The sequence below is a fragment of the Vanessa tameamea genome, chromosome 20 (assembly GCF_037043105.1).
Source record: "Vanessa tameamea isolate UH-Manoa-2023 chromosome 20, ilVanTame1 primary haplotype, whole genome shotgun sequence".
NCBI lineage: Eukaryota > Metazoa > Arthropoda > Insecta > Lepidoptera > Nymphalidae > Vanessa > Vanessa tameamea.
The window spans coordinates 3,538,902-3,551,425 of NC_087328.1; the positions used below are offsets into that span (position 1 = coordinate 3,538,902).

A 12,524-nucleotide genomic window follows, 5' to 3' on the forward strand; every position below is an offset into this window, starting at 1 on the left:
GGAGGATTGCAGTCATAAAAGTTCAGGTAAAAGAAGAAAGAGAAAATAGAATCATTTCCTTGGTGTCTTCCTAAATAACATTTTGTCCGTGTTTATCTTGGCTGCACTGCAACTTGTCTCCTTGTCAATTCTATATCTACTTAAAGTGAGTGATTTATCAGAAATAAAAACTTATCATATAAATTTACCTGAATCAAGACCTAAGGAATCAGCAAACGATGGATAAGAAGCAGCAATTGAAGTTTTTCATAACGGTGTTATCAATGTCGACGTTCGTGAACTATTCTTTTGGAATGATATCAATTCCAATTACGTCACAAGAACGTAGAACAAAGGCATTTTATAGAGCAAGTGAAAAAGTCAATGCAGAAATATTGGAATGAATGTTTGAAATATAAAGTACAGGAATTTTTGACGTGAAATGGAGTCGATTGAAAGGAGTTAATTGTTCGATTCTTTTTAGATAAAATTATTGGGTTCCTGATTATAATTTTTGTAAGATAAATTATTAAGACATTGGTACCTTCTATGACATAACTATCACTGATTCAATCTTCACTTATGACTCCTATAACTGTAATTTTGTTATAATGAGGTTTTTTGTTTTTATGCTGTAAGTCTTGAACAGGTATCAGTAGAGTAATTCAGATCGTGACGATTGTTTTAGGTTTATATTTTTAATATGCAACATTAATAAGACTTTTGTATTATAAAACAAAAGCAAATTTAGTCGTAAAAAATAAAGAAAATGTTGTTTACACCTTTAAAGACGTATCATTTTATATGTTACCCAACAGATATTAATTTTAAGTGCTTATGTTGATGGTGTAACTTTTTCCAATAAATAAATAAATAAATAAAATAATTTGTTATACTTCCATGGTATGGAAAACACGTAAAGATTTGATGCGCCTTAACTTTCTTCTTGTGTCAGTTGAGTGAAGTGCAACACGTGCAATTGAAGTTGACCGATCTGAAGTAAAACTTACCCTATTCATTTGCGTTTTCGCATATTTAATATATTTAAAAGATGGCATGTTTTTTTTCCTTACTCAATATTATCATGTAAAAAATAATCACCATTTCCAGAAAATTCGTAGGTCATCATGTGTCTACCATAATAGAATATGTAATAAAATTTGCGTAATATTTTGGACTTTTGTTTGTCTTTATACATATTTTCTAGATATGAACGCCATTAATATTCACATTCAATTTTATAAAGCACTTAGATTATAAATAAATGTTATATTTCTACAAATATTTTTGCTCACTAGGAATATAATTTTATTATTCAATATTGCGAGAAATAAACGTTTTATCATAAAGAAAGTAAACATTTAACATGCGAGACGTCTAATGTTGGCGATACACGCAACGATCACTTGGATAAATCACTTGCAAGGTAAACCTGTATGTATTTATCTGGTAATTCTGCGTGATCCTGTATAGATAGCTTTTACAGCTTGGTTATGTGTATGTCTCATTTCTGAGTCTTACCTACTCTCCTTTCGAGGAGACTTATCCTATCACGCTGCTTTAAACAAGATTAGTGGATACACATTGTTTCCTTACGATGTTTACTTTCGTCGTTCAAATTCACTAGACTTTCTTAAGCTAAAAATGATATACAAGATCTTAAATTTTTTTTAATAGGTATGCTGACTGGTAAGTGGTCACCACTGCCCTTAGACATTGGCACCGTAAGAAATATAAGCAGGGACTGTGTACATCGTCAATTCGATTATCGTCGTCATCGAGCGTCGTCTTTTTGTTCCGAACAGTTTCCGGTTTAATAGTACCTGTCCAGGTACAATTGTAAAAAAAAATTACTGCAATGTTCGACATGCATAAACTTGACTGACAGGATTTGTGATAGGTCCGGCTGCAATGAATGCTCTGATTCATAACTTGGCGCCGTCTGATTCAAGCAAGTTCCCTCTTCGAAAAAGTAAAAACGAAAAACATAATTTAGTTTTTTAGGCACCAATAACGTTTTATTATATATAACATATCGTTGAATATAAATAGAATTAAAGGGTTTGTCTGATTTCAAAAGAACTGCCTTTTTGAAAGTTTTCAAAAAAAGCATTGTTTTTATTTTTATTTGTATGTTTGTTTGTCTGTGGTTATCTTCAAAAAGTTTAAAAATTACAAATATAAACATCATATGATATATTCTAAGGTACAGTTTAGCCCGTATTCCATTAAAATCAGTTCAGTCTATCAAAAGTTATAACAAATTTAAAGTTAACATACATATTTGTTATTAGTCGTTAAAGCTATACAACTACATTATGGTATTAAACAGTGACATTAAATTGTAAGCACATTATGATAATATGTATAAAATTATGCTATAATTTAGTTTTTATTTCATCCGAGGGCGAAGCCTCAGGCAAGGCGTTAGTACACAATAATGGGATCTTGGGCTGATTCTAATCTAAATAAATAAATCTCTAAGCTAATTTGAGAGGGCAATTAAGATACCTGTAGCCTATTCTAATCGAAGAAGGGGTTAAGATAAACAGACCTTGGATTTACATATTCAATGCGATTTACTTACAGCTCTGCTATATCGTAAACTACTCAACTTTAATTTTAGTTGCGAAGTTCTGATAACAACTGCCGACATTCAAACACCACTTTTTTTGCAAATCCAAACTAATCATCATAAATTATTCGAGTTTATTACGCTTTACTTCTCTTATGGTTGGAAGACTATATCGTGTTCGGTGTAATCACAGGAAAAAACAATAAGCTTTAAAATACAATTACTAACTAAAATAATAACAAATTATTACATAAATATTTTATCGGTTTCGGATACATTTTTATTTCGGATATCCGATACTTTCGTTTACGATACATGGACTATATGTAAATTGGTGGAAAAAATACCTAACTACTGATTCTCTTGCCGGTCCTTCTCCATAGAATCTACATTTCGAATCCAGATAAAGATATTTTCAATTTGTTACAGATTTTTCTTATGCGTGGGCTTAAATATGCCAAACAATGGAATAGCAATTCTTTTGGTCCTGTTAAAATAATTTAAAGCATCATTATAAATACATCCATAGACAAGGCAGAACAAGAACAGCGATTTTGGAGTTATTGACTTTGTGATCAATGATTAATTCGGTGCCTGATTAATGTAATTATATACATCCTCTTAATATAACGAAATAGAGAAAATGTATTTAACAAATGAAATCCTTTGTAATCTTTTAATTACCCTAAACTCATTAATCAAAGTAATGTACATCCCAATCTAAAATGTTATTAATGATTTGTTTTAATTATTTAGGTATATCCGTGAAAAGAGGTTATAAATGTGTTTTTTTTTTTTAATTTAATAATATTAGAACTCTTTTGTAAAATTGACATTAAAGATAGTTACGTCGCAGTTCAATGAAATAAAGTAGAAATACAAAAAAAATGTTAAAATATTTTAATATTTTCAATTAACAATTTGCGATTGGTTAGCGCAAATCTTCGAATTGAAATGAGCGGAAAGAAATTATTATTCGATGTGATCGTCTTTTCTACCTCGTTCTACGTGTCTTACAGTCTGATGTCGTTATTCATTGAGAGATATCGAGTGAAACGCATAGACACCACTAAATAGCATGTTCAACGAATATGTAATGAGTATTCGTTATACATTTTTCGCATTCTTTTTTTTTTTTTTATTAAACAGCAAAGACTGTTAGTTTGTGTTTTGTTTGTGTATTAAAAATATTATATGAATGTAATCTCACCCGTTTACGTCTCTTTCTTCCAGGGAAAGTATTTAACTGTTGAGGCGGGGGTGGTAGGTGATAAAAATAAGGCGTCGTATACATTAGATCTTCGACACTCGTTATGGGGGCCGTCCTAGGCACCAAGGAGCGCACCGTGCCATACAAACTCCTGTTATGACGACTACTTCCATATAAATTTATCATTGCACTCAATATAAAGTCAAGGGCACATTCACAATTTAAAAAGTTTCACTTGAAATGCGCGCGAAAAGATATTTGCACAGATTATACGATGTCACACGCGAAAGTATATTGAATTACTGTAAGTAGAACTTGATTTTTAATATTAAAAATATAAGCTACTGGAAATTTTGTTTTAATTTTGATATGACTCGAGGTTTCCAAATGATAAATATTTCATTAATATTTGAATCTTTAGCACCTCGTTGTTGTCAAAAATGTAGGCGTGCGAGCGTTAAGTGTTCACTGTTTGAAATGCGTTTGCGTGGATGCAGATGGTCCTGTACACATGACATGTAATTATCATACATTTATCTGCCTTTTCCAATAAAGTACGTGAAGCGCGACGCATCGCTTCGATCAATATTGAAAAATGTGTTCAAACTGTCTGTCCTTTGGTGTTTTCCAAACGGTGGAAATAAATAAAATTGGCGCTTATATTATTCAGCGATCTTTGACTAAAAAGTCTAAGAATCCCATAGACAAAGCAATAATTAATCCAAAGATAGAAAACCAGAGAATAGCTTTTTGAATAGTTAGCAGTAATCCTTAGTAGATTTAACATGGTCTTTAAGAAAGAATAAAAATCACGTAAAATTAAAAAAAAACTACATATTTGTTAATCTAGTTATGTATTATTAAGTTATCACTAGTTATTCGGTTAGAAAAAATATAAATTGGTTACAGAATTATAAAAAAAACTTCGGCAATATTTTGAAAGAGATGTCTAAAATGTATATTGTATATTTATATTCAAATTATATATGCAAGGATACTACATTTCTAGTTCCTGGCTACACATACAAAGCAGGGAGAAAATGTTATGTCAAATAAGTGAAAAACACACGCATTGGCACGCGCCGATACACATGAATGAGTTTGAAAAGTTTGTAATCATTGCTTTAAACATTGTTATTTGTTATAATGCACCACAGTGGCCATTGTTAAAGCTATATACAAATATAATACGATTTTATAAAAATGTCGGTCTTTTATTGTAAAAGATATGGAAGAACATGATTTCACGCTTGTCACGTCAATAGACTAACTTTAAAGCGAGGGCAGCGCAGCTATTTAAACATAATAATATTTTATGCTAAAACCTTCTCCGAAAACGATAAGGCTATTAAGCTGATTAAGGTTACCCCTTTAAAAATCAGTTGTGTAGACTCAGAAGTCAATCAAATTCAAATATATTGGAAAATAATGACCCTCCGCTTTCTTTAAAGTCTATTAAAAATAAAAAAAACAAGTAGGTATTTAGTTGAATATTAAATTGATTCGTTTTAATAACATTAACAATGATATTTTTTTTGTGACAAATGTCATAGACAAATATCATTACAGCGCCCTCTAGGTAATGAATTCTGAACTGCATATTGAAATGTCGCTGTTCGTGACTCGTAAGTAGCATCGCACGAGCAATTGCCAGCGTTAGTTATAGAGGTCGTACTAAATTATGAAAGAATAATACGATTTGAATGTGTTTTTTATAGTTCAAACTGTCAACGATGTTTAATTTCCTTTTCCTCTTTTCAAGTCCAACCTGTCAACGTGATTTCATTTCAAATTGTTTGTTTTCTTGTCAATATGGTTGATTAAAGATGATAAAATAAGTTATTACAATGTTCGTGATAAAACACAATATATTTTGCAATACCTAAATTTTACCAACACTACCTCTTCAGATAATTCAAAAATATGGTGGCCGGTATTTTAACGAAAGCTTTATTTTCGTTGGTTTTCAATAAAGTTCATTGCGCACAGGGCGGTAGAGACAATGGTTTTGGAAATAATTACGTATGGGCAGGATCGCTGGAGTCTGGCCTACAAATAGCAACACACCACAAGAAGCCAGTAATGGTCATAATTCATAAATCATGGTGTTCAGCTTGCAAGAATTTGAAACCAAAGTTCGCGAACTCAACTGAAATCCAAACATTGAGCAAACACTTCGTAATGGTGAACCTATTGGATGAAGAGGAGCCAAAAAATCATACATATTCGCCTGATGGCACTTATATACCTCGGTACGTACCTTAATCGTCTTATTCAAGTAGGCTAAGAGCCTACCACTTTTGTATAGTTATCTACTCTAATATTAAAATGCGAATAGAACTCTAGTGTGTCTGTCTGTCCTTCTTTCACGGGCAAACAATTGAACCGTTATTGAATTTAGTTAAAATTGGTCCGAAGCAACCTACTACTTTTATATCTAAAACCTACAGTCGCCTCCTTAAGATGCTGGACTTCTATATAATATATTCCTGTGTCAACTAACTTTTTATCAACACGACAAGAAATATCTGCTCTAATTCAATTTAACTTAACAATACTAATTTTACAATAAATTATGACGGATTTTTTGACAATCAATCACTTAACATAATATGAACGGAACATTGAGTAATCAAATAAATCGCTTTGTCGTTTTAGAATACTCTTCATTTCCCCGAAGGGTTCAGTCGACCATGACATTTACAACGAGGAGGGGAGCAGCCAACACAAATACTTCTACAGTCGACCGGAACAAATTGCCAAATCAATGAGAAAAGTCCTCGACAAATATAAGTTTGAACGATTTGATGTATGATAGATATTTCTCCTCTCAAATTTAGTAAGTCTTTTTTCCTGAAAAGACTTAATCATCCATTGAACAATGCGGCTAGTTTACAAAACATAGCAGGTTCCATATAAACTTGGGAAAAATGCACGTCTTCTGTAATTTGTCAGACAAAATTGTAACCTACTCGGAATTCTAATTGAGTCTGCTTTATTGAGTTTTTCGAATATACGTTCTGTATAATTCGTAGTGTTTAAAAATTTAATTCCAGATTAGCCTGAGTATGTAGTCAGGTAGGTGTGGTGATGGGCACGAACTGATATCCGCTTCATGTAGATCACGATGCCCTACCCAAGAAAACTATCTAAAATTACTGTTTCAAATTTATCGATGTTATTATCAAATTAGTTGATCGATTCAAATGTCCACAAATACCAGTAATATTTATGCGAATCTGGGAACAATTTCTTGCAATTCACTAATGACTACATCTAAAAATTTACTTTAAGAGGGTGAATAGTTAAAATATGGTATGTTTTGTTCTTTCGAATCAATAATGTCTGGAAGAGAGAAATACGTGTTTAACTAAACGGCTAAATAACCCGGTATAACTAAGGCGGTTATTGTTTCATTTTCCATATAAGGTTAGCTTAAAGTTTGTGTTTTATCTGGTCATAAAAGAGATCTCTCTTCTCCAATTCGCGCGCGATGTGTACGATAGTAGGTCAACTTCTTTATTTGACTTTAAGTCCTGCTATTTGGTGTCGCATGGTCAGTCATTGTTCAATCGTTCACAAAATATAATCATCTGATAAATTAAAAGTTTGAACAATGTGTTCTGTTTGTTTATTGTGTCATAGAATTAATGTTTTTTTTACAGAAGTAAACAGTACTGATAGCAGATAATATGATGGCAATTATTAACATATTATAACGTAAAATTGAACGTTATATGACTTCACAATTGTTGGATTTATGATTTAAATATGATATAAATTAATTGTGTATCAAATATTGATGGATCCATGTTGAATATGAAGTAATTATCAAGTGCATACTCACATCTTCAACGACCGGTTCGACGTACATCTCCATGGTGTTGTTGAGAGACGGCAGCGGCATCGGGGAGGCGGCGGCGGAAGATCGCCGTGAGACGCTGTTGCAGGAACATTGCGATACTGATCGACGAGAGCGGGGAGATTCTCTACGGAAGAATATGATATACGAGATTAATTAAAATATAAAATCAGTTCTTTATTAAACATTGTATGAGTTTTATTTGTTTTAATTTTTAAAAATATTTTATAATTAAGTTGTATAGAGTTACCGAATATTTTGAATAAAAGAAATAAAAACAGAAAATCAAATACATTATTAAAATTAATAAAACTATTAACAATTATTTAATTATAAATAACATACATAACCTATACATATACATAATAAAGCATATTTTTAATTAACACTTGTATACATTTAACTTGTACACATACAAGATTGTTATAAAAATATTTTAGACCGAATTTGGTAGTTAAAAATGATATCCTAGTGAAGATGTTTAATCTACACGGATGTATTGTTTTATAGTTTTAATAACTTTGGTGCTAATAATGTAGGCAGTTCGAATTCAACTACCAGTAAAAATTACCTTTTACTTCTCCTACACACATGGCGCGTCGATCTGTCGCATCTACACCTAGACTTGACAGGTACAAAGTATCCCAGTTGCGGTAATGGCGCGGGATCGGAAGAATCGCTGGAGTCGCTCCATTCTGGCTGGCTGAATGGATCAATGTCTAGTGCTGACGGCATCGCGAATTAAAAAAGTATTTTTAGCTTTTTAATTTTCCGGTTTGGATTTTTACACTTCAGTTCGTTTAATTTTTAAAAACACTACACAAGCATTGATATTTTATTTTATATCAACGTCTAAAATCGAGATACACATAATCGTTTCTGTAAAAATATTAACCTATTTTATAATTTGATAGTGTAAATAAAGCGTAGATAAATAAGATAGCATTAGAAGTCGGTTGCCTACACCAGCAATTAGATACAAACGATAATACAGATAAGATTGGAAGTTTTATTTGTGAGCAAAATAAAAATATCAACAGACTTCCACATTAAACGACAAAATTTAATTGGTAATACTTTTTGATATTCTATGTATATAAACAGTGACATCTTTATTTTATAGATTAATGTGTCATTGACCCCACTCGATAAAGATTTAAAAACATGTTGAAGCTGGATTTTCTGCTTAATAATCTAATTAATTATTGTTATAGAACAATAGACGTGAACGAATTCTTTTAATTATGAACCATTTACTAAGTTGTAATACATAAAATGGATATTTAACAATAAATACATGTTTCTAATTCAACTCCTTGGCGAAAATAAAATCTTAGATTTTTGATATATATCTAGATAGTCGCACACGAAAGAACTAAATGAAACGGGCCAATTTTGTTATGTTAATGTGCGTGATAGCTACGCTAGATACTCGCTAAACGTGTACTTTACCTAGTGTGCACTTGTGTACTTAGTAGCCAACTGTCGACTATGTTATTTTTTCGACGCCTTTTTATTCAGTCTATCTAGACAATAATCAATGTATACAATATCATGTATTTTGTAGCACTTATATAATTATTGAAGAACAAAAATGTTAAATGTTACCATATAAAAAATTTCAGCGGCATTTCGAGTTGTTTTTTTTGTAAATATATTGTTATAAGTTGTTTTTTTATATTTTACGTCTAATTAACGCTCTCTAGTAGGTACTGTTTTCTTACGCTGTTTGTTCACTTACTGTGAAATATTATGTACTCTAGTTTTTTTTTGTACATAATATATTGATTTTACAGACTGATTATGATTGAGTGTTTGTGAATGAAATGCTGGTCACACATGTAAACATCAAAATATTACCGAACCGCTTACAGCAACTTCGAAATGTAAAATTATAAACATTGATATATTAAATAACATGAATAATCAGTTTAATTAAAAATCATGCAGATCAATTTACCACTGCTATAGACCACCAAAGATAAAAAAAATCCTATTACAAACGGCTAAATCGTCAAAGCCGTCGTGTCCCTGGAACGTGAGGGAACGCACATTCCTTCGTGTAGGAAACGTTTTTTACCCGATCCATGACTCACAAAGGCGGCGTAATGTGATTAGGGATGTGTTTTTTATTGGAAACGGCACGCTAGCTAAGACTATTCATATGATACTTTTGACTTACGAAACAAACTTTTTTTGTTAGCCTTTGTTAAATAAATAAAGTAAATATTAGTTTAATACATAAAGTATATCGATGATGACAATTGAAGTTAATTTCTTAACAGTAATAGTCCTATCCGTTAAACAGTGATTTCGATTTCGAAATTACATGCATGTTACAAACAAACAAAAAAAACACTGAAGGCAAAATGTAATCCTGAAATTTAAAGGTGTGATTTGACTACTCGATCGTGGTGTAACAAGCTCAAAACTTCTTCTCTAAAATGAAAGGAAGGCCTGTGTCCATTACTGCAATATATTTTATCCACTGGTAAACAGATAGGGCTTTGTGAACCCGTCTGATTTGCTCACAATTTAATCTACCATTAGCACATCTATAGTGCTACTAGATTGTATTATTCTATAGTGCAATTGCCCAAGAGACATAAAAACTTGGATAGTATGTAACTAGATATTTATCTCCCTTCCTAATATATATAAAATAAATTACAAAAATCTTTTTTAATAATATGTTCGAAATAAGTATTTATTATATTTTAACACGAAGATAAAAAATTCTGAACACGCAAGAATTTGTACAACGTTACGCAAATAAAGATCTTATTCTGAATAAACAATTGAAAGAGGCCTATTTTAAAATGGGCGCTAAAATTTAACAAAGTACGCCATTTGAAATAGAGTTAAATGAGCGAATGCTTTTACAGTATTTGTATTCAAAAGGTAAAGTTCCGTGACTTGGTTCAGTCAGATCTATTTTGAATAGGACACACAATAAGCATCTAAAGTAGAACAGGGTTTTCTATCACTAAATACTTTTTCACTTACAGTTTGGTTTTAGAATTTATGTACCTCAAAAACTATATAGTTAACTCATTTATTCGGTAGGTTTTTTTTTAATTTGAGAATGGATTTATACATAAATGGAAAAAAAAATATTTTTTGGCAAATAGTTGGTTTAATGTTCTTGAGGTCATTTTTCTTTAAAATATTTATATAAAATATAGTTTTGCTTATAATACATTGCAATCATTTTGTGTATTTATATATAGATAATTTATTTTCTACGTGTGATAATATGGTCGTTTAGTTTAATTATTGAAAGTACGTTAAAAGTATAGAAACCGTTCATTTTTGTTCTGTTCCAAAGTCACTTTTGTTTTGTCATGTGTGGTCACAAAAAAAAATCCTATACAAACATCTCTGCTCGCTTGGACGAAGACAAGTCACCTTTGTCTATGCTTGAAGGTTAAGATTCGAGAAAAAAAAAAGTAAAAACACGAGAGTCGTTAAGGCAACAACACATAGAAATTCTCTAGAATTTAAGTTTTTTTAGTATGAGACTTTATTCGCACATATATATTTTTTTTTATTATTCTGTAAGCACCCTTCCCTAAACGTCAGTACGGACATTATGTCCTCCAGTATAGAGGAGGTAAACGAAGGATTGCTGTTGTATTGTAATAAATTAAATAAGAAATATTTTTATAATACTGTAATTAAGTGTGCCAAAAAATGAAGAACATAAAGAAAAACAAAAGAAAACTATTAAAAAAACAAGAGCAACTATGAGCACGTGGATATAGTGTTATTTATAAAAAAAAAGTTATGCAGACTGGCAAATGGATCATTATCAGCTGATGGTAGGTAATCATCATTGGCAATTGACATTGGCACTATTATAGATACTAAGAACCCCTTACATCGTTAACGCACCACTAAACTTGGGAACAAAGTTGTTGTCCCCTGTGTCTTGTGAGGTCGTGATCAGATCATAGTCATAATGTTGATTTTAAGTACATGTATAAAATTAAGTGTATGATTATAAATTTAAATAATAACTATGTAACGAAATAGTATTTATTGACATATAGGGTTGCCAAAAAGATAATAATGTTCCCAATGAAATGTACAAAATGCGTCCTTGATAACTTTGCAGACAAAACTTTACTTATATCGAATTATCACTAATATTTAACGTATTTAAATTATTTAACCGGCCGTGATATTAACAGTGTCGCAAAAAAATTAAAATACATTTTAATTATTACGAAAATATTTTTTAAAAGCATTTATTAACCTACTACTATAATCAACAAAAAATAATGTCATAATAATTAATAAATACTAAACCAAACCATACATTTAAGTACTAAAAAATCCTTAGAAATATTCTTAAAAAGATTTGAACTTGGAATCTTATTAATCGATACAATTTCGGATAGAAAAGATTGATAAATGAGTTTATTAATATTTCCTAATTTAATGTTAACCGACAACCCTAGCGTGGACTGCACAAGTCCTTATGATATAATGACAATAATTATTGGTACAATTTATTGTTATTTTTTAAATATGTGATGTTTATTTGTGTTAAGGCCGCAGGTCATTCCCACGTGAATACCACCCACTTACCAGATATCCTACCACGAAACGACTATGGACCTATGTTCTCAACTGAATCTTGAATTTTACGAAACGGTTTTAGTTTTTATTTTGACTATAAATAAGTAAGTGTAATATTTATATATTGAATAAAAGTAAATTATCAGCATGACTTATCCTCGTCATTTATCGGTATAGTTAAACATGATTTATCTTTTTCTATCATGATTTGAAATTCGAACGAAGAAGATAGAACTTTGTTCAACTAATATACTGCTAAGAACATCTATAGGTAAAGTACTTGAATTTTACAGAGGAATAGATGTCATAGTTTT

General features: G+C 30.9%; 2 protein-coding genes and 1 long non-coding RNA gene across 15 annotated transcripts in view; 2 read left to right on the top strand and 1 right to left on the bottom strand.

Moving 5' to 3' along the window:
- The window catches only part of LOC113403750 (tight junction protein ZO-3-like), a 109,531-nt gene that overhangs the window by 44,415 nt on the left and 52,592 nt on the right, over nt 1–12,524 (bottom strand). For 11 of the 13 annotated variants that reach the window (XR_010309485.1, XM_064218101.1, XM_064218100.1 and 8 more), the window contains exon 3: nt 7,612–7,753. Coding sequence is in view for 12 of the 13 variants with exons in the window: in XM_064218101.1 (XP_064074171.1) it covers nt 7,612–7,753 (142 nt within the window). In the remaining variant the exon portion in view is untranslated. Of the gene's footprint in view, nt 1–3,764; nt 3,954–7,611; nt 7,754–8,197; nt 8,451–12,524 lie in introns of those variants that run through there. The other 2 variants (XM_064218102.1, XM_064218103.1) reach the window with 2 other exon arrangements.
- LOC135193863 (uncharacterized) lies at nt 3,423–4,205 on the top strand. The gene is made up of 2 exons (XR_010309486.1): nt 3,423–3,647; nt 3,788–4,205. It is a non-coding gene; the product is annotated as an uncharacterized LOC135193863 (long non-coding RNA).
- Nucleotides 5,527–7,450, top strand: LOC113403842 (thioredoxin domain-containing protein 12-like). The gene is made up of 3 exons (XM_026644457.2): nt 5,527–6,016; nt 6,423–6,573; nt 7,430–7,450. The coding sequence occupies exons 1-3, from the start codon at nt 5,688–5,690 to the stop codon at nt 7,433–7,435; spliced, it is 486 nt and encodes a 161-aa protein (XP_026500242.2). The 5' UTR covers nt 5,527–5,687; the 3' UTR covers nt 7,436–7,450.

What these genes read in the sequence shown, in the direction of transcription:
- LOC113403842 (XM_026644457.2), top strand. Translation starts at nt 5,688, where the DNA reads ATGGTGGCCGGTATTTTAACGAAAGCTTTATTTTCGTTGGTTTTCAAT. An exon ending in GATGGCACTTATATACCTCG is followed by an intron (nt 6,017 to 6,422) that starts GTACGTACCTTA and finishes TTGTCGTTTTAG; the next exon opens with AATACTCTTCATTTCCCCGA.